At 42.4% G+C, this 24,594-nt stretch overlaps 1 protein-coding gene across 1 annotated transcript in view; it reads left to right on the top strand.

The window, feature by feature from the left end:
* The window catches only part of SLC6A11 (solute carrier family 6 member 11), a 192,470-nt gene extending 171,378 nt beyond the window's left edge, over positions 1-21,092 (top strand). The window contains exons 12-15 of the mRNA XM_050959162.1: positions 1,207-1,309; positions 2,109-2,209; positions 2,921-3,091; positions 17,464-21,092. Of these exons, the coding sequence (XP_050815119.1) occupies positions 1,207-1,309; positions 2,109-2,209; positions 2,921-3,091; positions 17,464-17,616 (528 nt within the window). The 3' untranslated portion in view covers positions 17,617-21,092. The remainder of the gene's footprint in view (positions 1-1,206; positions 1,310-2,108; positions 2,210-2,920; positions 3,092-17,463) is intronic.
* Positions 21,093-24,594: the final 3,502 nt, after the last annotated feature.

Below are 24,594 nucleotides of genomic sequence, written 5' to 3'. Positions count from 1 at the left end.
GGGAGGATGAGGAGGAATAGCTTAGTTGTAAAGAATCATGGAGGACAAAGTGACCACTTCAGAGAAGGAAAAATTACAGGCAGTCTAGTGAATTTTACTCCTTTGTGCCATGTTGGCTTGGCACAGTTGTTCTGCGTACTTCAGCTGATCAGGGAGGACCACTTAAAGGGATATTATGCCTGGCTTGCATGCAGTGCTTGTAATGAAAGAGATGCTGGGGCTCAAGCAATTAGGTACCAGAGCTCAAGCAATTCTTTTATATTCATAACTGATGCAGCAAGCCCAGAGGTGCCGGGGCTATGAACTGCCAAACATAGAGGTGCCAGGGTTCAGCCCTGGCACAAATTAAGCATTGCTTGTATGCCGCCAAAGCCTAGAAAAAACTGACTTCCTTTGACTTGTGCTTTGTAGATTCCAAATGAAGTTTTTGCTGAAGTAGAACCCTGTTTGCCCTTGATCATGCTCTATTTCTGGAATGTCCACATTATTTAGGGAGCTCTATTTTAAAACCATTAGAAAAATAGCTTTTTTTTTGAAAGGGAAAGAAATTAAAGAAAAGCCTACCAGTAAGTCATTAATTAATTGATCTTTGTTACATGATAAAGACTTAGATGAGCAAATCATCTAAAAGACCTTGAACTGCATGCAAACCTTTTGTAAGTGGGTGCACTTGGTGGGTGCACATGGTGACTATGAGACCATGTTCCATAGGAGTTACTGTTCTGCGAGTTTTCTCAGGATTGAGCTAATGCTTTTTACACAGTAGTGTAACAGACATTTGAAGAAATCTGCATATGTATGTGCAGGGCTTAGGAGATCATAAGCACTTTCAGTCTTTTAAATCTTGATGCTGTAACAGCAAAGTTGCAAATAGGATGGAATGGTAAATACATTTCAGAAAAGGATCAAATGTCATGCTCCGTTATCCTAAGTTCACCTGGAACACAACATTATTTCTGATGGGCCTTGTTCCCATCTGCCTCCCTCCCCCAAGAGATTTACTATCTTAACACAAATGTGCAGTATTTAACAGGCTAAGGGAGTAGGAGAAAAGAGCCTTCACAATAACAAATTACTGACAAATTACCATCCGTCATTACTGAACAAGAATGACTGTGCAATTAAAATCATATTTGTGCTTTGAAATATTCCCATCAGACCTCCACAGTCTATTTTGGTTTCCCTTTTCTGTCTTTTGTGTTTAAGGGTGGAATGTACATTTTCCAGCTGTTTGACTCCTATGCAGCCAGTGGAATGTGTCTTCTTTTTGTGGCTATATTTGAATGCATCTGCATAGGCTGGATTTACGGTGAGTTACTGAAGACTGCTACATTATTGTATGTTTATGGAAGTCATACACTTATGGCCTTAGTTTTAGGACCAGATTTAAAGTGACGCATGGCCCTTGTCACACCATGACAAGGGCCTCCACGGCTCTGCCCTTGTATTATGGCTCCGCCTCCCACTAGGATTGTCAGTGGCAGGAGGGGACCTCTCCCCTCCAGAGAGGCAGGCGCAGGGCCAGGGCTTTCTTTCCCTCTGGGCTTCCAGGAGTGGTAGCAGGGGTCCCTCTCACTCCCTGGCCAGAGAGGCAGAAGTGTCAATAGCAGGGGCCCAGCTCTTTTTTCTGGCTATCTGCAGACTCAGGCAGACATCGTTGCCTTGGTTACACGCAAGCCACCTTTTTAAGCTTCTCTTTGTGGCAACAAGGGCTAGAAACTTTTATAAAATGAAAGCTGAGATTCTGATGTCACATGTCCTCAGAACCAGGGCCTTAGGCATGAGGCTGCAGCCTCTATGCCTTAAATGGCCCTGCTCAGACTGATATTGACCAGAAGCCATTAGGATTTGGCAGCTGGTTGGTCCCTATTTCCCATTGGGCAGACGCATATCCCTGGCACTGCCTTTCCTTTCCAGCCTTGGTGTCCCGGTATTCAGGGAGCACAGTGAACGTATTGTATGTCCACCCCGGGAAGGGCCTCATCACAGACATGTCCCTTCTAACTCTTCTCATTTCCAGGCTAAATAATCCTAATCTTTGCAAAACTGATTGCTCACAGAAACGTTCTATATTCACTTTTGGTTTGTTTTGGGTTTTTTTTGGGCAGGCAGCAATCGCTTTTATGATAACATTGAGGATATGATCGGGTACAGACCACTGTCGTTAATTAAATGGTGTTGGATGGTCCTAACTCCTGGTATTTGTGCTGTAAGTATTAATCGGAATAAATTGGTCGGGAATGCTTAGGTTTTCTGCAGATTTTTTTCCATATGTTTGAGGCTAATGAATTACAGAAATAGAGAAGTAATCATCATGGCATTTAGCATATATTTTAATTGAAGAAGCTTACAGTAGATTTGGTAAGAATCAATGTTAACTTCATTTTTCCATCTGCACATAATCTAATGCTTCCCATAACAGAAAAAGCAAACTCCTTAGTTGGACATCTGAGATTTGTGCACACAAATATGAGCTTTTGCACGTGCAAAAGATTTCACATGCAAAACTGTGAGTACAAATGTAGAGATTGGCTCAAGACCAATAATATTGCCCTTATTTTCTAATAGTGATAGATTTGAAACTATCTTGCTCATTTCTCCTATCACACCTAGATTACCAGACCCAAAACTTAATCTCTGCTGTGCAGTTATGCTTTGCCATCAAAGTGCAAGTTTTATTGTCAAGTGAAAGTTAAATAGGATTTAAACTTGAAAGGTGGCTCGCTTCTGTTGCAGGAACTGAGATGTAAATTATTTGAGATGGACATAATAAGGGATATTGGTGTGTCTCTCTCTGACTTCAAAGCTTACACTACTTCAGATTCCTGGGGGAGAGTAGACTGCCTATGCAGCAACTTTATTTTTTTCCCTAGACAGAATGGCTTCAAACCTAGGTAATGTATTTCTCCCTTTATTTCAGGGAATCTTCATCTTTTTCCTGGTGAAATATAAGCCTTTGAAATACAACAATGTTTATACGTACCCAGACTGGGGCTATGGGATAGGCTGGATGATGGCCCTCTCATCCATGGTTTGTATTCCTTTGTGGATCTGCATTAAGTTGTGGAAGACAGAGGGAACCATTCTAGAGGTGAGACATATTTTTGGAATGCCATTCATTTATACAGAAGTGGGTAAAGGAGCATGACCCCTTCTCTTCTGACGACTAAACACAGCTCAGACCAAAAAAGAGCATTTTTCTTCGTGCTATGGTCCACAGATCCGTCACGATGGTCTGTCCACCTGTTTGCAAGCTGGGGCAGAAACATATTTGGTGGTCACTGGCTCCATGGTTATGCTCTATCCCATGAAGTTCCCTCCAGTTTTCTCTCCCTCCACAGCGGCTGGTGGCTCATTGAGTCCTCCCTGCTGCAGAGTTTGTCTAAGTGAAATCCCAAACCTTATTTCATGCTTTTATACTAACAATTCAGCTCAATACTGTGTCTGAGGGCTGCATTTGGTTTCAGGGAGATGGTCATGTCAGCTCCGCCTCCCCCTCTGAGGTGTTTGCAGTGTTTGGTGCTCTTGCAGGCTGTATCTCCCTTTATGCCCCCAGAACGGTAGAATGATGGGATAGGCATTTCCTGACACATCTAAAAGACTGAGAAAGTATAAGGCTGTCATCCCCAGTGGCTAGTGCAGTCACCATGCTGTAATTATTGGGCTATAATGCCCAGCTGCTGCTCTGAATCACCAGGCCCTAATGTCAAGATTATTGTTCCCAGCCTGTGTTGAAGGTTGCCTCCTTGGTTGTTCACCAAGGCAGGCACAACCTCGGTCCCCTCCTTTTGGAATGAAAACTCTCTGGAGGCATCTGACCAACAATGAGAAGTAAACAACAAATATGAATGGTCTTTGGACACTCTAAGTGCCCCCACCTGCTTTCCCAAGCCGTGCTAACATGGGCAGCCAGTACTGCAGGCATGATCCCTTGCAACCTAAAAATTATATGTTTTACGGCTTCTTCCTTGAAAAAGGGGGAAAAGCGGAATTCAGGCCTGTTTCATTCATGTACGTGGGGCTTTGTTTATTGGGATCAGACTCTCAGCTATTTTAATGACACAAAAAGAAACTTTATAGAAAGCTGAGGCTATTCAGCATCATCAGAAAAGTCAGCTTACACTCCTGACTTTTGCCTGAGACTATAGAAAGGAATATGCAGGTTGAATGGCAAGATGAAGCGGTCCATGAACTACAACAGGACAAAATACCTCATTGTAAGTGATAGCTAGAACATGCACAGGGTCAGCAGCTGCCTTCTGTTTCCTCAGGTCAGCATGTCTCCTAACCAGTTGTGTCTGGAGTTAGACTCCCAACTGATGCCTGACTATCGCAGTCTGAGAGCAAAAGAGTTACTTATAGCCTTGATCAAATAAGGACCTAATTCTGAGGGGTTATCCTATGGAGCTGTGCAGGAATTTCAGGAACCACTTTGCCCCAGTCCCAGTCTCAGCAACCCATGGACAGGAGACACCATGAATGAAATTATTCATCATCTACTTCAGAACAGAACATTGCACCCTATTCCCAATCTTATTTCTAGCCTCAGAGAATCAGAGACAACCAGAGAAGGACCCTGTCTAAAACATCTAACTAACTTTCTAATAGAGGCTTATCTTCAAAGCATTTCCATTTACCATCCTTAGACAATTCATATGTTTTGCCGGTGGATGGCAGACTTTTTCTTTTCTTAACTTTGGTTGTTACTGTTTGATCTTACCTGTGCTCCCAGGGTATCTCCCCAGGATCTTGGTAGCAATAATATTGACTTTAGGGGCGAAGGAAATTCACATATCACTTCCCAGATAATGTTTATGATCAGGGTTCTGTACAGCTGGAACGCTGAAGCAAACCCCCAGACTGATACAGTTCCTGGAGTATCTTGGATTCAGGACAGACAGACACGTGTTGCCATGGAAGGCCTGGGCAAGAGACGACTATCTTCATGTACAAGGTCTCATCTCAGAAGAATGCTATCAGAAGGTGAAGATAGGCATAATTGAAAACAACAAATGGTGTTAGGAGAAACAAAAATCCAATTCTTGAAGCTATTGGGAATTCTGTTCTCATACATAAGCATGCTTCAGCATTTCACGGTTCATAAGATGCCTATACAGTAAATCTGAGTGTCAGCTTGCTATCTGACTCCATCTCGTCTGTTGGCAAAGATCCAGCTTCAGCTGTATATTCGCCTATCCCACAAATGGTGAATGCAGAGAATCAGATTTTTACTTTTTTTAAGGGATCTTCCCAATTCAGTTTTGGGAATGGGTACTAGGAAGAAGGAGCACAGCATCCACCAGTTAGAAGGCAATAACTAATTGAGGTCTGAAAGCACTGCTCTGTCCAGGGGTAACAAGCCTATTCTGCTCATGACAGTCAACATGTCTGATTGGGTTTTCATAATAACTAGGAAAACCATAATTAGTTCTACCCCAGAGAGAAACCCTCCTGTTTGCGTGGAGCAAAGTTTCTTATCTCTGTGTGCACTGCCCATCAAGGGGGAGATTAACACCAAAATGTATATGGCAGAAGTCAGATTAACAGAGTGACTGCTACACCCAGAAACATCTGACTCTTTGTAAGTCAGTTTGGTGGGCTGGTGTTTGACCTCTCTGCATCTGGAACAGCAAATGCGGCCTCTCTGTGTCAGGACCCAAGATGTAGTTTTGCAAAAACCAGTGCTCTTTCCTGGATCAGACAGCTTTACAATGAATACACCGCTACCTTGATATAATGCCATCCGATATAACACAAATTTGGATATAATGTGGTAAAGCAGTGCTCTGGGGCGGGGGGGAGGCTGCACACTCCGGTGGATCAAAGCAAGTTCAATATAACATGGTTTCACCTATAACGCGGTGTTGGGATTTGGTGGTTCCCAGTGAGTCTGATGCTGGGTAGAAATCATGGGACTTCGATCCAATGCGATTCAATTCAATAAAGCTTTATTCAACATGTGCACAAAGAGAGCCCCTGGTACAAAGAATCAGGCAGAGTCCCTCCAGCAAGGAGCCCCTCCCCTCGCTACTTTATAGCACATGGTGCTTATATAATAAGTTATATAACAACTTACATAACATGAACCTTTAACCAATCAGAGTTAAACAACCCCATATATGGGTTTGTTTATCACATGCTCATAGTGCTCCAGTCCACATGCCGAGCTCACAGCCCCCCCCCCCCCCCCCCGTGGTCTTCTCCAGAATGTTCCTAGGCCGGTGAGCCACAGCATGCTTCCCTATGCATAAGCACCCTGTAAACCACATTTTATTTAAAATAAACACACTCATACCCTTCAGCTCCCCCATTTGGTTTTAGGGCTAAGAACAATTCTTAGACCCCACTAACACCACTTTCTTGTATTTATTAGGAGCAATAATTAGCTTTATTAACACAACTATAATTTTAGGAACAAATAAACTAATACATAATATTTACAATAAAATAATAAGTTCTTATGCCATTGCGAGAACACAACCCAAATCCATTTCCATTTGTTTTTGTTTTTACAATGGCAAACCCTTTTATTCACTGAATCAATGTAACTGCCCTGCCTCAATATTTCTTTTAAAAGGCTTAACACAATAGGAAGAACTAGATATTTAAGCAAGGCTTGACTGCCAAAGTTAACCACTCACATTCACACCAGATAGTGGAGTCCTTCCACACTGCTATATCATCCATTAACTTACATTACATGCATCATTAAGTCAGATCCCAACATTTGAGATAAGGCTTGTACTGACTTCAGGTTTACCATACACAAAACCTATCCTCCCAGGATGGAACATTGGTCCCGTGGGAAAGCCATGTATTATCTCTGGCCCTTATGTTACACAGGTGTCTGTGACATGCGAATGGAAGTGTGTGCCCTGGCTGAGCCTCCAGTTCAGGAATTAACACCCCTTCAAGGATGCAATGACCATCTCAACATACCCCTGTTATCGATAGGGACCACTCCCCTGCCACCATCCAAGGTGAAGACATTCAGTTCTCGAGAACCACAGCTCTTACCCTACATGGCACTTGTGGCACAAGTGAGTCTCCTAGCAGGGCTGCAACTTTCATGTTGAACACCAGGAGGTTACCATGCCAGGATGATAACACAATTTTTCCACATGCCTAGACCAATGCTTGCTCATACATTTTAGTGGTTCTTAATAGAGGGCTGAGTACAGCAGTGAGGACCTGACCAACTGTTGCTGAGTTAAGGTAATATCTAACTTGATTAGACGTGAACCCCACTCTTACCACAGTAAACTGTCATTCTTGCTACTAACAAATCTTAACTCAGTCCCTAGTATTAGATTTGAGTGATGGCATTTACAACTGATCCAGTGGCTCCTCCCCAGGTAATTACATCAATAAAACACTGAGAGCTACTGTAGCATTATTAAGATGACACCACTTAAATAAACTTTCAAGTTTCAGAAACCACTTAAATAATTAGTAGACTACAAAATTCCTACATTAATTTTAAACTGAGAATATCAAATGCAAACACTAAACAATATTAAGAATGGCTTTCCAGGAGTCCATAGAGTAAATAGGGATTATTGTGCCCCATATTGGGTCTCTCCCTTGTATACTTTTACACGTGACAGGTGCACCCAAACTGGAATTCCAGTGACCTGGGCTGCTGAAGGAGTTACTAAGAGAACCATGTGAGGCCCAGTCCAGGCTGGTTCAAATGGTCGTTTCCTATAGGCTTTCACCATCACCTGATCACCAGGCTGCACCTCACATATGTCCTCTTCGCCGATCTTTGAGTCTGGTTCAGTTCGGGGGTCCTGTGAGACACACTGTGATAACAATTTGCAATATTCAACAAGCTGGTCACCCATGACATACAATTCCCCCCCTCCAACGCACAGATTTCCTGGCATCCTCATCGCCCGCCCTGTCAGCATTTCAAAAGGAGATAAGGAATGTGGATTAGTAGGACTGACTCTCATAGACAAGAGAACCACTTGCAGGTTGATGACCCAGTCTTTCCCTGTAACAGAAAACATGTTTGGTTAATTTGTTTTTAATGGTTCGGTTAGCTCTTTCTACTAATCCCGAACTTTGGGGATGGTAGGGACAGGGGAATTTCTGTTTGATTCCTAGTGCCCTACATACAGTTTTCATCACCTTTCCTGTAAAATGAGTACCTTGGTCACTATCAATGAAGCATGGAAGTCCCCATCGGGGAATTATTTCAGTCATCAATATTTTAGCTACATCAGCTGCAGTGGCCTTGGCCACTGGGAAAGCTTCTGCTCATTTAGTAAAGTGATCTATGATCACCAGAACATATTCTTTCCCTCTGCACCTTAGCAGGGGACCAATGAAATCTATTTGTAACTGCTCGAAGGGCTGTGTTGGTCTTGGCTGATGTCGCATTCTCACTTTTATTGTGGGAGCAGAATTACATTGAGCACACGTTACACACCTTCTCACATAATCATGCACGTTTGCATTAAGCTTAGGGTGCCACCAGGTGTTTGACATACGGTGAATCACCCTCCGTGCTCCATCATGTCCCAACATGTGATACACTTGTATCATAGTTCCCATTAGCACATTTGGTAACACTAATGTGTTCCCTGGACCTCTCCAAGTGTTATCATCACACAGTTTGCCTCCATTATCCATCCATAACCACTTCTCTGCCCTCGATGCAGCGTGCTGAATGTACTGTAATTCAAAAAAGTTTGAGGTTTTTATGAGAGGCTGTGTTGCAGCAATTAATTGGGTCTCTTTACTTTCCACTGCTGCTTGTTTAGCTAGTTCATCTGCCCTTCGGTTCCCCTTGCTATGAGGATCTGTCCTTTTTGTATGGGCCTTTACTTTTATTACTGCTACTTCAGTAGGTTTCTGCATGGCTGCATGAAGTTTCTGCACTATCCCCCCATTTTGTATTGGGGATCATGTACTTGTCAGGAATCCTCGATTTACTCACAAGTGAAGGTAATCATGTACAACCCCAAATGCGTATCTAGAATCAGTATATATGTTTATAGCATGACCTTCCGCAGCTTCACATGCTGCAATTAATGCCTGTAGTTCTGCTACTTGGGCCGATGCCCCAGGTAAACTGCCATGTGCCACCAGCTGCCCATCTTGAGTACAAACAGCCCATCCTGTGTGTCGCTTGCCGTTGACATAGAAGGAAGAATATCCATGTATAGGCAAGGGGCATCAGGTATTTTAGTTTCTTTTACCAATGGAAGGTCCATGGGCTCTACCTTAAGGCAACCATGATGCGGGTGTCCCTCATCTGGGCTAGGAATAAGGGTGGCAGGGTTTAGCAATGATGCTCGTTGCAGATGTACTGAAGGCATTAGCAAACTTGTTTCCCATCGAGTCCATCTTGCCACAGGGACTGCCGAAGAGTTCTTTCCTGATAAAATAGCAAGGACAGCGTGAGGCACAACAATATTTACATCCTGTGCACCAATAAGTGGTAAGGCCTGATTTAGGGCCATAGAAGCTCCTTCCACTGCCTGGAGGCACGGTGGCATTGCTTGAGCGACAGCATCTAGTTTAGAAGAGTAGTGTGCTACTGGGTGCTGTTTATCCCCATGTGTTTGCGTTAACACTGCTGCCATATGTCCCTCACTGACATGCGTGTACAATGTAAAAGGCATTAATGGATTAGGAAGTCCCAACCCTGGGGCAGTACTCAGCCTCTGTTTCAACGTGGTAAATGCCTGTTTACATTCAAATGTCCGTTCAATTGCATCATGTGGTCCACCAGCACCCTTTAGGAGATTATTAAGGGGCTGGACAATTTTTGAATAATTTGGTATTTGAGTTCGGCAGAAATTGAATAGCCCCAAAACTTTTCTTACTTCCCTCACCGTAATCGGTCATGGACATGCATTAATAGCCTCAATGCGGTCAACAGTTAAACATTTGTACCCCTTGGATATTAGATACCCCAGGTATGATACTTTCTCCTTTGCAATCTGAGCCTTTTTAGCGTTACATTTTACCCCACTGTCTGCCAAGTGTTGCAGGATTACTTCTAAGTCTTTCATGTGCGTTTGGCAATCTGGTGAGGAGATAAGAATATCATCAACATACTGTACAACACAAGAAGCCATGTCTGGCAGCTTTGCCAGCACATCAGCTAACGCTCTATGAAACAAAGTAGGTGAGTTATGAAAACCCTGGCTTAGGCGAGTAAAGGTATATTGCTTTCCTTTAACAGTAAATGCAAACCAAAATTAACTGTCAGGGTGCACAGGAACAGACCAAAAGCCATTGCTAATGTCCAAGGCTGAAAATACTACGTGATCATTAGGTACAGTAGAAAGAACAGTACTGGGGTCAGCGACTAGGGGGGTGAGTCTGTCTGCAAGCATGTTAATATTTCGATAATTAATGGTAAGCCGCCATGATCCATCTGTCTTCTTAACAGGCCAGACAGGCGAATTACATTTTGACTGTATTTCTTTTACAACTCCCCTTTTTATTAACTTTTTGACTGTACTTTCTGCGGCTGCCAGGGCATCTGTTTTAATTGGAGAGGGACGTGCGGGAGGGGGAGGATTTCCTGTAATCACCACTGGTGGGACATTCATCAGACCTCAGTTGAGTTTATCAGCTGCCCACACTCCCTCTGGTCCTGGCAGCTTTGGGAGCACCTGCACAACGCACACACGCTCACCTGGAGAAGAATAGATTAGAGGCACATTAGCACTAGACTTTTGAGATGGTATTTGCAATGAAGGTGACTCACCCAAATTTAAATGACACTCTAATATTTGTAACATGTCAATTCCCATTATTGTACCTTCGGCTTGTTTTGGTGCATAATAAAATCGCCCCATCCAAAAACATTCTTCTGTTTTGATCAAGAGGGGCTTTGTCAAATATGCTTTTATACTTGCTTCCCCCAATCCTGTTAGAATAGTGAATTTAGATGTCAAAGGTAATCCTGGAATATTAGTAATAGATACTGAAGCTCCCGTATCTATAAGGATTTTACATGACATGCCCCCAACCCTAGCATTTAGATACGGACGTGCAGATGAGCCACACTGGCTTGTTGCAATGGGGGCTGAAAGCCCCTAATCAGAAGATTTTTTTCATGGACTTGAGGATTTGTATTGATTGGTCCCGAGACATAGTCTCAAGAGGATCTTTACCCTTCTTACTAGGGCAATTCTTGGACCAGTGCCCTGTCTGGTCACAATTTATACACTGATCAGCTTTTCCACCCCCTTTTTCATAACATTCCTTTTTGTCATGGCCCAACATTTCACAGTTACTACAATTAACACCTTTTACATTTGCTGGTTTAACTGCAGCAACAAAGCTATTTTCCAAACTTATGTTTAGTTTTCCTTTTTCTTTCAGTCCTCAGGTTTGCATTCTGTGCACCTTTTTTCCTGTATCCTGTTCCTGATTATGTCTGCTAATATTTGAAGCCCATGTTAATAATTCAGCATAACCCGGAGGCTGAAAGCCAGTTTTCAGGGCTGCCTTATATGGGCCACATACCCCATCAAGTACCCCCTCTATGAATATAGCATCTTTACGAGTAGCATTCTGTTGCCCCCCATACTGTTGATATAACTCAAACTTGTTTTCCACATATTTTTCAAATGGCTCATTTGGATGCTGTTTTCGGTTAGCATATAATGAGTACAAATTAGTACCCGGCCCCAAAGCCATCATTACAGCCTGTCGGAAATTCCGCACTGCGGTTTCCATATCAGCTGAAGAGGCAAAAACAGCAGTTGTCCATGCAGAGTTACTAAAACCACCAGCAATCCTACTCCAGGCTGTGCCAGGACATTTTGCTTTTACTATGGTGAAAACATCAAAAGCATGTAAGCCTCCCACTACCATCCACTCTTGTACCTTTTCCCAGAAGAGTAGGTTTGGGTTATTAAGCTGCAAAGATGCCAATTCCTTTAACATGCTCTGCAAATCAGATGGGCTTATAGGAGTATACTCTAGACGACTAACAATAGCAGGGTTCCCTTCCCCTTGATTAGGATTAGGGACAGTGCGCACTCTCACTGGAGCCGTGAAACTAGACTGATAGCCCCATGTTCCATATGTAGGGTCCAAAGGTGCTGAGGGACAAGATCTTTTTCCCTGCAAGTCTGCTTCTTTATACTTTTTTGCTTCTGCTTGCAGTTTTCCTACCTCTGCTTCTAACTCTTCTACCTTTCCTTTTAGCATATCACTCTTTCTAACCAGCTGTTCATAATTAACAATTAAACACATTCCAGCCATTTTATTCTTTTCTTTCCTGTTTTGTAACCTTGTACACCAACAGGCAACATAATAGGGATGTTTAGTTGGATAATCATTATGTGTTGGATATCCTTGTTTTAATGCCTGGTCATACTGAGACAGGACAGATTTCACAGCCAGCAACCTTACATCTACACTGAGGACATCATCTTCCTCAGATAAATATTGTGGTTTATGCACAAAATCAATGTTGCCCGCCTGTAATGAGGGGTGGTCATCCTTTATTTTAATGATACAGCCAAAATATCTCCACAAGAAAGCTAATAAACTTACAACTAGAATAGTTATAAAAGCACTAACCATATACTCTTTATATTGTGGATTATTATATCCCTTCATCTTTCCAAATTTATAACTACAATTCTGTTTACAGACTAACAACAATTTATTCCAATAAAACACACCAGACTGAAATGCTCAATCAGCAGATTAATTTGACCAGTTTATTTGATCTGCACAATTATAATGTCCAATTAGGAGATCTGGGCCTGCCAACACATCAGCTAGAGGTACTTATGGCTATACCTGCCCCTACACTAACTGTTGGTCCTTACAGCCTCTTTGATTTCCCACTTCAACAGCACTTAGTCAGGGGAACTTACAGCTTAGCCAGCCCCCACACTAAGTACAATGCCTTAAGACTGCAACAAACCCTCTGAATTCCCCAGCACCTAGACTTGCTTACTACAAAAGGTATGAGAGTCACCAGTCAGGTCAGAGACACACAACCAAATAAAAAATGAATTATCTCACCCTCTAATTTGATTGTAGATTGCGATCCTGAAGGATATTTCAAACCCTGCTCGCTCCGCCCAGAAACTTTTGGGATTTGGTGGTTCCCAGTGAGTCTGATACTGGGTAGAAATCATGGGACTTCAATCCAATGCGATTCAATTCAATAAAGCTTTATTCAACATGTGCATAAAGAGAGCCCCTGGTACAAAGAATCAGGCAGAGTCCCTCCAGCAAGGAGCCCCTCCCCTCACTACTTTATAGCACATGGTGCTTATATAACAAGTTATATAACAACTTACATAACATGAACCTTTAACCAATCAGAGTTAAACAACCCCATACATGGGTTTGTTTATCACATGCTCATAGTGCTCCAGTCCACATGCCGAGCTCACACCCCTCCCCGTGGCCTTCTCCAGAATGTTCCTAGGCCGGTGAGCCACAGCATGCTTCCCTATGCATAAGCATCCTGTAAACCACATTTTATTTAAAATAAACACAATCATACCCTTCAGCGGTAAGATTTTTTGGTTCCCAAGGACAGCGTTATATTGAGGTAGAGGTGTACTTAGATAAAGGAATTATTGCTGATGTGCACCCCAAAGAGAAGGCAACAAATAGAACTAATTCTAATGACTTGTGCAAAGTCCATAGGGCTTTACTGTGGGTCTATAAGAGCGTCCAAGCAAAAGGGTGAAGTCTCTGTGGAATAATGTTCTCAGTATGTTCAAGTAAAGGTAGCTCTGTACCGATCCTGCATTACATGCTTCCTTAAGGCATCAGCCTTATTCTAACCCTGCAAGATCATAGAGCATGGTCATGGAACCCCATTCTATTCCTTACAGCACTGTCCAGATTTTACTGAGCAGAAGGTGGTGGTATATTTCTAATCCATTAAAGTAGGCCTCCAATAGCTACTCTTTTTATTTGAAGTTGGGAGCTGTCACTAACAAGCATCTCAGAGAGTTGATTAAGAAAAAGCAGAAAGCCTACAAGGAGTGGAAGAAGGTGGGATTAGCAAGGAAAGCTATCTTAGTGAGGTCAGAACATGTAGGGATAAAGTGAGAAAGGCTAAAAGCCAAGTAGAGTTGAACCTTGCAAAGGGAATTAAAACCAATAGTAAAAGGTTCTATAGCCATATAAATAAGAAGAAAACGAAGAAAGAAGAAGTGGGACCGCTACACCCTGAGGATGGAAAGGAGGTTAAGGATAACCTAGGCATGGCCCAATATCTAAATAAGTATTTTACCTCAGTCTTTAATAAGGCTAATGGGGAGCTTAGGGGTAATGGAAGGATGACAAATGGGAATGAGGACATGGAAGTGGATATTACCATATCTGAGTTAGAAGCCAAACTTGAACAGCTTAATGGGACAAAATCGGAGGGCCCGGATAATCTTCATCCAAGAATATTAAAGGAACTGGCGCATAAAATTGCAAGCCCGTTAGCGAGAATTTTTAATGAATCAGTAAACTCAGGGGTTGTACCGTACGACTGGAGAATTGCTAACGTAGTTCCTATCTTTAAGAAAGGGAGAGAGAGTGATCCGAGTAACTATAGGCCTGTTAGTTTGACATCTGTAGTATGTAAGGTCTTTGAAAAAATTTTGAAGGAGAAAGTAGTTAAGGACATTGAGGTCAATGGTAATTGGGACAAAGTACAACATGGTTTTACTAAAGGTAGATCGTGCCAAACCAACCTGATCTCCTTCTTTGAGAAGGTGACAGACTATTTAGACAAAGGAAATGCAGTAGACCTAATTTACCTCGATTTCAGTAAGGCATTTGACACGGTTCCACATGCGGAATTATTAGTCAAATTGGAAAAGATGGGGATCAATATGAGAATTGAAAGGTGGATAAGGAACTGGTTAAAGGGGAGACTACAATGGATCGTACTGAAGGGTGAACTGTCAGGCTGGAAGGAGGTTACTAGTGGAGTTTCTCAAGGATCGGTTCTGGGACCAATCTTATTTAACTTTTTTATTACTGACCTTGGCACAAAAAGCGGAAATGTGCTAATAAAGTTCGCGGATGACACGAAGCTGGGGGGTATTGCTAACACGGAGAAGGACCGGGATATCATACAGGAAGATCTGGACGACCTTGTAAACTGGAGTAATAGTAATAGGATGAAATTTAATAGTGAGAAGTGCAAGGTCATGCACTTAGGGATTAATAATAAGAACTTTAGTTATAGATTGGGGACGCATCAATTGGAAGCAACAGAGGAGGAGAAGGACCTTGGGGTATTGGTAGATCACAGGATGACTATGAGCTGCCAATGTGATATGGCCGTTAAAAAAGCTAATGTGGTTTTAGGATGCATCAGGCGAGGTATTTCCAGCAAAGATAAGGAGGTGTTAGTACCGTTATATAAGGCGCTGGTGAGACCCCACCTGGAATACTGTGTGCAGTTCTGGTCTCCCATGTTTAAGAAGGATGAATTCAAACTGGAACAGGTTCAGAGACGGGCTACTAGGATGATCCGAGGAATGAAAAACCTGTCATATGAAAGGAGACTCAAAGAGCTTGGCTTTTTTAGTCTAGCCAAAAGAAGGCTGAGGGGGGATATGCTTGCTCTTTATAAATATATCAGAGGGATTAATATTAGGGAGGGAGAGGAATTATTTAAGCTTAGTACCAATGTAGATACAAGAACGAATGGGTATAAACTGGACACTAGGAAGTTTAGACTTGAAATTAACCATTAGAGGAGTGAAGTTCTGGAACAGCCTTCCAAGGGGAGTAGTGGGGGCAAAAGACATATCTGGCTTTAAGATTAATCTTGATAAGTTTATGGAAGGGATGGTATGATGGGAGAGCCTAATTTTGGCAATTGATCTTTGATTATAGCCAGATAAGTATGCCCAGCGGTTGGTGATGGGATGTTGGATGGGATGGGATCTGAGTTACTGCAGATAATTCTTTTCTGAGTGCTGGCTGGTGAGTCTTGCCCACATGCTCAGGGTTTAGCTGATTGCCATATTTGGGGTAGGGAGGTTTTTCGCCTTCCCCTGCAGTGTGGGGCATGGGTCACTTGCTGATGGATTCTCTGCAGCTTGAGGTCTTCAAACCACAATTTGAAGACTTCAGTAACTCAGGCATAGGTTAGGGGTTTGTTATAGAAGTGGATGGGTAGGGTTCTGTGGCCTGCTTTGTGCAGGGGGTCAGACTAGATGATCAAATTGGTCCCTTCTGACCCTAGAATCTATGAATCTATAAGACTGACCCAGCATTGTTCTTTTATTCAGACAGCTAGTCTTCGTAACTGTTGTAGCATTCATTTCCTAAGTGAATTCAAGAAAGATTCTTTCTTTGGTTAAGCGTCAAAGTCCAAAGACAATCTCAGGGCAAAGAAGTCATGTCTCCTGTACTGAGAACTATTAGATGGTCATCCATTCTTAGCCAATGTCATTTCCTATTTTGAGGGGGGGAAGCGGGAGGGGGAAAGATGTCTTCTCCACAGCTTAGTGCTTAGGGGAAGATGGAGGAGAATTATATATAATCCATTTAGTCTCAGATGCCTATGTTTATAAAATAATCCTGCTTCCCTCCCTGGAGCCATACTGAATGAAATCGGATTGTAATGGATCTGGGGACCTTAGCATGCAAAATAGCAAAATTTATCCATGCCAACCTGAAAAATGTCCTTTCTTTGAGTAATAAAATCCACTGATCTGGCACACCCTGGAAACAAACAGATCATCCAGAAAAGAGATGGAAATTGACATATCATTAGGTGCAATTTATCATGTTTTGCATTAGGAGAAATTGTTGTGCTTTTCCTCAAAGCATATTTAGCACTGTCCGTAATTCAGTAAAGAGATTGGAATTCTCTTGGCTGTGGAAGCTATCTCACCTGGAGGCAACTTTAGGAGGCAGGGCATTCCTCTGCTGCCAATGAGTGACAGGTCTGACTCTGTCCCAAAGCTGCAAGCAGGCTGCAGGACCATTATAACCAATCTGTGGAACTTATTTCTTAAATAAATGATATTTTTAGGGAAGCACAGATACAATTTGCAACTGTAGCTTCAGTTCTATATTCAGACCCCTTATGAAAGGCTCTTGCATATCTGATTTAATACTTTTCTCACTGCGTCTTGCTGGATTGCATCAAATTCACCTGCATAAGTGGAGCCTTAGTCTTTGTGCTCACCTCTGCAGAGGAATGAATATCTCCCTGCATCTATTGTGAAACTAAGCTTTTGGTCAAGCATATGAGGGTTTGTTTTCATGTTCAAGCCCTTGGATTGGAATGCTGTGGAAGGGAGTGGTGTGATGTGCAACTTGTTACACCAATTAAGTGGCTCACACAGGGTTCCAGTGAAATGAAATGGGCCTGCAGAGAAGAGATTTTCCATAAATATTCCTGCTATGAGGAGATGATGATGATTCTGGCTGCATGCGTGTACATTTCTGTTTGAGAGAGAGAGATAATGTCTTCCATTTTCACCAATGTTTCAGAAATTCAGGAAGCTGGTCATACCTAGTCCAGATCTGAAGATGAGAGGGAAAGTTGGAGCAGGGGCATATGCTGCTACAGTAAATGATTGTGATGCCAAACTGAAAGGTGATGGCAACATTTCAGCCATCACAGAAAAGGAGACACATTTCTGAAAGAACTTTCTTTTTTGTGTGTTACTTTTTGTATAAATAAATAAATAAAATACTTCACTTAATTATAGAGGCTGCTTGTTTTGCACAAAATTTATTAACCAGTTAATTTTAAAGTGAACATTGTATAGTTGTTTACAATGATTTTTTAATTATTATTATTATTATTATTATTATAAGTAATGATTATATAAAAGAAAAATAAACTAGCATAGTACTGTATGTTGGTGATGACTTGTAATATGGTGATTTTAGTAAATGTTTTATAGACATTAGAAGGACCAGTATAATGTGCTGTAAACTTTTCTACTTGGTTTTTTTGGAAAGCATGGTGTTGTATAAATATATCTGTTCTAATCTGTAAGCATTTCAGACCATTTCAGCTACTAATGTATGTCTATAAAGGTGGTCACAATGTCCTTTTGTTTATATTGGAGGGACTTTTGGTGGACTAGTAACTCAGCTGCATCGTCTTTCTATCTGAATGTGGGATTGAGCCAAAGCCCACTGAAGTCAATGGGAGTCTTTCCCATTATCTTCAAAGGGGCTTGGATCATGCAGTTTGTGAATCAAACTCTGCACCTGAACCGTGCAGTCCTTTTGTCCGAGTCAGGACTGCAGGCTCCAGCCTTGTACTTGGCAAAGCACTACTCGCATGGTGAGTACTCTTTCTGGAGCCTAAAGGAAATGCCACCTCATCAATGTCTTCCCCCATTCCGGAACTTCTCACTACAACCAGGTATCGAAATATGGAGGAATGAGTCCCCCTTTGAATGACTATTTTCCTGGAGACGTCTAGAGGCTATTTATTTAAGAACTCTGAAGTGTGTTGTTGTGAAGTGAGTGGTGTCCGATCTCACCTATGCTGCTCCCTGGAACATCTGAAGCTATTCCATGTTGTTTATGGCTAGCTAAAATTCCCTGCATTGTGTTGTACTTCTCCCATTCCCTGAGCTGAAATGTGTTTGTCTTTGCTTGTAAAACAGAAAGGGAGTCCCTAGGACAGTTTCTTTAGCTGGAGAGGAGCTGAGAAAAATGGAACTCATTTTAGAGACATTCCCCCCCTCAAATGAAATCCAGAAATAAATTATGCCTATCTAGAGCACTTGTATGGCTCTTTTAATCTTCAAAGCACTTTTGAAACAATACCAAACACAACTGGAGCAGTTGGCTCCTTACCTGCCCAAAAGCCCTGTGAGATAAGTTATATAGGACATGTTTTGCAGATGGGGCAATTGAGACAGGGGATGTGACTTGCCCAAAATTAAAAAGAGAGTAGGAACTGGGTTTTGAAATGATAATTGGGCCACAGGGGTTCCCAATTAACAGTCCCAAAATCAAACCACTAGACTATCTTGTGCTCTCTCCCTCTGTCAATATTGCAAACACCACTACTAGACAATTTCTTTTCCCTCTCCCCTCAGGCTGACAGGATACATCTGACACAGTGGCTGGGTGGGAAACTGGTGAGTTTACTGTCTCACATAGGCTTGCCTCACCAGCTAATGTGCAAGCAACAGCATAACAGAATATTGGAGCAACGTCACAGCACCCCATGCTCAGACAGGTTGAAATTCACCCATGCTCAGAAGCCCAGCACAGGGAACTATTAGGAAAAGCTTAACTGGGACTAGAGCGGTACAGAGGCTTCATGTGGGCTGACTGCACAAGGGTGGATTTCATCCCTAGTTTCTAGTATATCTTAACATTACACAGAGATGTATAATACAAATTTGACAATTTAATGTGATCTTAAGATAATTTGCATAGCTCCTGTAAGATATTCCGTAGAATCATATATCCTCAAATCAGATTATGTAATCTATATAATTTAATGGTCTTTTGGGGGGGGGAGAGGGAACTGAAGAGAAGATTATTCTTGTATCAGCCTAAAACTAATCCAGTTTTTTTTGTGGGACTGGTGACTTTGGATGCCTTAATTTTTGGGTGCTCAACTAGAGACGAGCCTGACTTTCAGAGAGTGGTGAGCATGCACCTTGTGAAAATCATCTTTCTTTAAGGGGCTCCAGCTGGGCAAAAAAAAGTGAGGTGGCCAAAATCACTAGTTACTGTTGAAAGCCTTTGCTGGGATATTTACTGAAGAGAAATGTCATCAAAATTAAAATTGCAGCTAGAGCTAGTTGTAGAAAATATTGAGATGCAAGTCCATCCTACCGCTTGATGTGGAAATGTATCCACCCCAGAGTTCAGAAATCAGTGCCTCTTTGCAGTACTAGCAGGTCATGAGAAATACATTCTGTCCAGCATCCTTCTCTGGTCCTCATTCTTGTTCCTCCACTGAAAGGGCCAGACAACTAGCTCATCAAAAACAACTTGCAATCTGTGGGTCCCCTTGCCTAGGAAGGCATTCTGTATCTAGTCTCTCCAAACTATCCTGTCTAGTCTCTACTCATTTCCTAATGAGTGTTGAAGCGTCTAGAAACCCAAGTCCACTGCTTTGCTAGGGCCTGAATCTGCAAACTCTTAATTGTGTAAAGAGTCCTTACTCTCATGAGACCCATTAACTTCAATGGAGCTACTCATGGAAGTCAAGATTACTCATGTGAGTTTGCAAGAGTAACCATTTAAATGTGCCAATTTGTAAGATAGCCACCACACCAACTGTCCATCCCATAGAAATGGGATGATAATTCCAGGTAATTCAGGGTAGCTATTTAAATCAAAGCACATTTCACCACTGTTGACAAAGTGAGCCATGCATTTTAGCTTGTTTATCCACTTTGGACTGTCATACTCATCCAAATATCTCTACAGGTACTATGGAACATGCTTCCTACTCTGCTGCTATGAACCATTTCACCAATAGCTTTATACACATACATATGGTTCGGCATGGTCTAAAGCATTATACAGAATTACTAATGTGATGTGCTTGTAAATGTGTGCTTGTAATACCTGACCCATTTAACACTTTACTGATTTGTTTTTTAAGATGTGTGAGGTTGGGGTTTTTTTGTTTGCTTTGTTTTTTTGGAGGGGTGGGGGGCAAATTTCCTACTAGTATTTGTGAACTTTTTTAAAAACAAAATATGAAGGAAAAAAAGCAATTATGTCATTGTGATTACTTTTTTTTTGATATGCAGTAGAAACAATATTTTCCTTTTCTGAGTATTTGCAGTATTCTGGAGGAAAAAACAAAACAAAATCCAAAAATCGAACAACCACAAAGGTTTATGTACAGTTTTACACACACAGAGGGAAAAAAATTGATTTGGTATTCCAAGGGCACCAAGTTTTGTCTCCTTACTCATATTTTTAAATTAAAGGAAATAGGCAAAACCGTATCTCGTGTCCTTGGTTTATATCAATGTCTCTCACTAAGTATTTATATGGCCCTCATAATCACAGTCACTGATATATTTTATCCTCACAACACAACAGGTATCTCTGTTTTACAGATGGGGAGCTGAGACACAAGATTGGTTGACTGACTTGCCCAAACTCACCCAGAAAGTCTATGGCTGAGTCCAGGTCTCCTGAGTCCCAGTCTTGTGCCCCATCCACTCAATCCTCCTTTCTACTCCAAATATAACTGCCTCTATCCTGAGAATTTTTCCTGTGTCACTATCCCACATGCCTAGTGAGATGATAATTTAGCACAAGCTGATAATTTTGCATGTCAGGCTGATTAAAAGTTCTGATAGATAAACTGTTCCCCATCCTCAGAAGTTGATATGCTCTGTGCACTTATACTCTGCCATGGGCAAATGTCAAAAGAGTGGGAAGGTTGGGTTGGGTTGGTTAATGACCCACGTGGCCAGAGGATTACCTGACCCTTATACTTGTGTTCAGTGAAGCCAAAAAGGTCTGACTGGACCAGAAATTCCATAGGAACATCTTTTTTGGTGGCTTATGGACACTTACAATTCCAGGCCTGGCTGGAAAATGAAAATGTAGAGCTGCATGAAAACACAGAGAAAACAATGTTGGTTATAGTTCTTTGAACCCTTAAAAAGGGTTGGTTAGGACTCATTTTGAGGGATGGATGCTGAGCCAGCTGTTGGCCTTCCTAATACTGCGGTCTGCACTGATGTGTGGGAGCTAGCAATAGAAATGCTTTTGTTTACAAAGAAAAGTCAGTCTCTAGCCCGTTTTCTCATACCGTTGAAAACATAAACCAGTATAAAATATTTACCACAGCTAAAAGGACAAAACAGCAGGGCTCCACACTTGAAGCAAGAGGATGGGTGATGTGCCTAAAGATTTCCTGCCTCAACACCCTTTTTATGTCAGTTTCCCAAATAGTTTTATCTTACCCTGTGGACTGTGACCATTTCTTGACTTCTCTTAAAACTCCTACAACAAACTCACTGCTCTGTCATGTGGCCTGCCATTGCCACTTCCTTGCTAGGTGGTAATCCTGGATGGGTACTAAGTACAGTCATTGCTTCTTGGTCTTCCATTCTCTTTTTCTGCATCTCTACCTTCTTCTCTTAGTGGACACCACCATTGCCATGATAGTTGTCCATCCATGGAAAAGAAGGACTTGAGCTTGTTTGCCATCACCCATTAGCAGAAACTAAAATCTCATACATTTTCTCACAGAAGGATCAAAAATCTGGTTTAAAAGCCAGGGACATGTTCTAGCCAATAATTTTTCCTCATGATATTATCATGCTAAGTATGCCTTCTCCTACATAGAGACTAAACTGAATGACTGCATGTCAGAGGACCTCTACTTGTAACGGCTAGTGATGAGTCTCCTTCTGCCCAAGGGGACAGGGAGCTGTGCTTTTTTGACTAAGAGGATCACTGTTGCTCTTGTGGAGTGAGTGTGCAGCATAGTGGAATCAGCAGGTTGTAGGAGTGGATTTGTTACAGTATAACAGGGCCTGCCTTCCTCTAAGAGTTGCCAATGGATATTAAGTTAGTCAATGTAGTTAACCATCTAACCATCTGTTCCTAGACTCTTACTCACTATGGAGTTGTGCTGCATGTTCGGCAGCTTTTACTCAATGTTATTGTAAATCATAACCTTTTAGTGAAAAGCCCTGGTTAATCCATCGTTATTTTAATAAAAACACCCGCTGTTCTCTTATGCTGTGCATGGATGACTCACTCTTCCCTTCTCTCCCAAAGGGTGAACAGTCTTCCAAAAAGGCAGAGTTAGTGGCATGCCATGCTCGAAAGAGCAGGCTACACATATTCACACGGACAACCCCAGGGGAAGTTCCAGCTTCAGTTCATGCCATTTGTGTGGAATATAGCTCTGCTCTGATCACTAACCACCATCATTAAGCATGGCATCCACTGAATCATACGCATGCACATGTGCACAGCCAGACCTAGAAGAAGGCAAGACAATGCTAACATTCGATTTTATTGTCTCGCCTACTTCTAGTTCTGATTTTGCATATGTGCCTCCATGTGATTCAGTGGATGCCATGCTTAATGATAGTGGTTAGTGATCAGAGCAGAGCTATATTCCATCTAAATGGCCTTGTATTAGTTGTACTATCTCAAGTCTTCTCCATTTGGAAAACATTGTATCCTGCTGCTTATTCTAATGTGGCAGGAGTCAATGTAGTTGCTTCAGCAAAAGGGCTGTCAGTAGGAACGAATTCAGTTGTGGGATTAGTGGTTCAGTCTGTTGCTGCAGAGCATCACAAAGAGCTCCTGCAGTTTTTTTAGTGTGCCTTATAGAAATATTGTGGTTCTTTTTAATAGGGGCTCAATCTGTTTCAATATAGTCCCAGAATTAGGTTTGAAAAAAGAAACATCTGAGCATCAACAGAAAACTGCCCATGAATTCTCCTAATTTTAGTTTGTTTTCCTGTGGAATCAGTTTTGTTGCTTGGATTTAAATAGCCCCTTGCAGAATTTGCAAACATTGCAGCATTGAGCTAATGCCTTAAAACCTGGACGGGGAAACAGACAGTGATGATAATGGAAATAGATTGGTCTGTTTTCATTGTCTCAGCAGAGAGAAATGCAGCAAGGAATGAATGGCATTGAACTGGACTTTAAAAATTTGTTTCCATTTTAGTAACCCATGGCATATTTGCCAAGTCTCCCTGTCTGAGCCCCAAGATTCTGGCCTGGGTCCCATGGAGAGGCTAACTTGTCTTGAGGCAGTGTTCTTCCTCCATCTCTTCCCAGCTTCTAGGGGCTGCTGCTCCTGTGGCTGCCTCTCTTCTTCCTCCCCCTGCTGCATCTTGCTGCTCTTCCTGTGGATGTTGCTCTGCTCACTGCATCATCACTTCTTCTGCAGCAGGTGAAGACAGCCACCAGCTGCCTGAATGGATTCGTCAGACCTAATGCACAGTGGCCACTATCCTGTTTGGAGAAGGGGAAGGAAAGAGAGGAGGCACTGATTGGAAAGAGGATGCCAAGGGAGGTAAGGTCAGGGAAGGGGAAGATCCCACAGAAGAATGGAAGAAAGCAATTGGGACCCTTGCAAAGGCAGAGTGGGAGAGAGAGAGGGAAAAAAAGAGAAGAGGGAGATGCACCATGAAAATGTTGGAGGAGGAACAGGCCTGCTACAAGTTGCTGGAGGAGTAAATGGGCCAACCAACCCCTGGGCTTCTCTCTCCCCACCAAGGAAACAACATATAAGGGGAGTGAGCACCTGCTAGGGAAGAGATCGTCTTCATCCAGATCCAAATGCTGAATTCTCTAGTATCTCCCATTCTTAGGTTTAATCTATGCCTCCCTGTGATGGGGTGGAGTAGGCTCAATCAGGTGGCTGAGAGAGCCATATAAAAGGAGCTACAGAACAAAGTAGCAGGTAGTTGATGCTTGGAGCTGGAGAAGGAAGGACTATGTGCTGGCTGAAAGAACAGCAGGACCAAAGACAGTTTTCTGGCAGGGACTGGAGGAGCACTGAGGGAGCTCCTGGCTGGCTGCAGGTACTGAGCCCAGGGTGGGTTGCAGGAAGATAGTGTTTCCAGCTAGGAAGCCCTGGGGATATGGCCCCATGCCACAGTCAGGACTACTTAAAGACTGAGCCCAGGGAGGCCT

The sequence above is a fragment of the Gopherus flavomarginatus genome, chromosome 6 (assembly GCF_025201925.1).
Source record: "Gopherus flavomarginatus isolate rGopFla2 chromosome 6, rGopFla2.mat.asm, whole genome shotgun sequence".
NCBI lineage: Eukaryota > Metazoa > Chordata > Testudines > Testudinidae > Gopherus > Gopherus flavomarginatus.
This window is presented reverse-complemented; position numbering and strand designations above follow the sequence as displayed.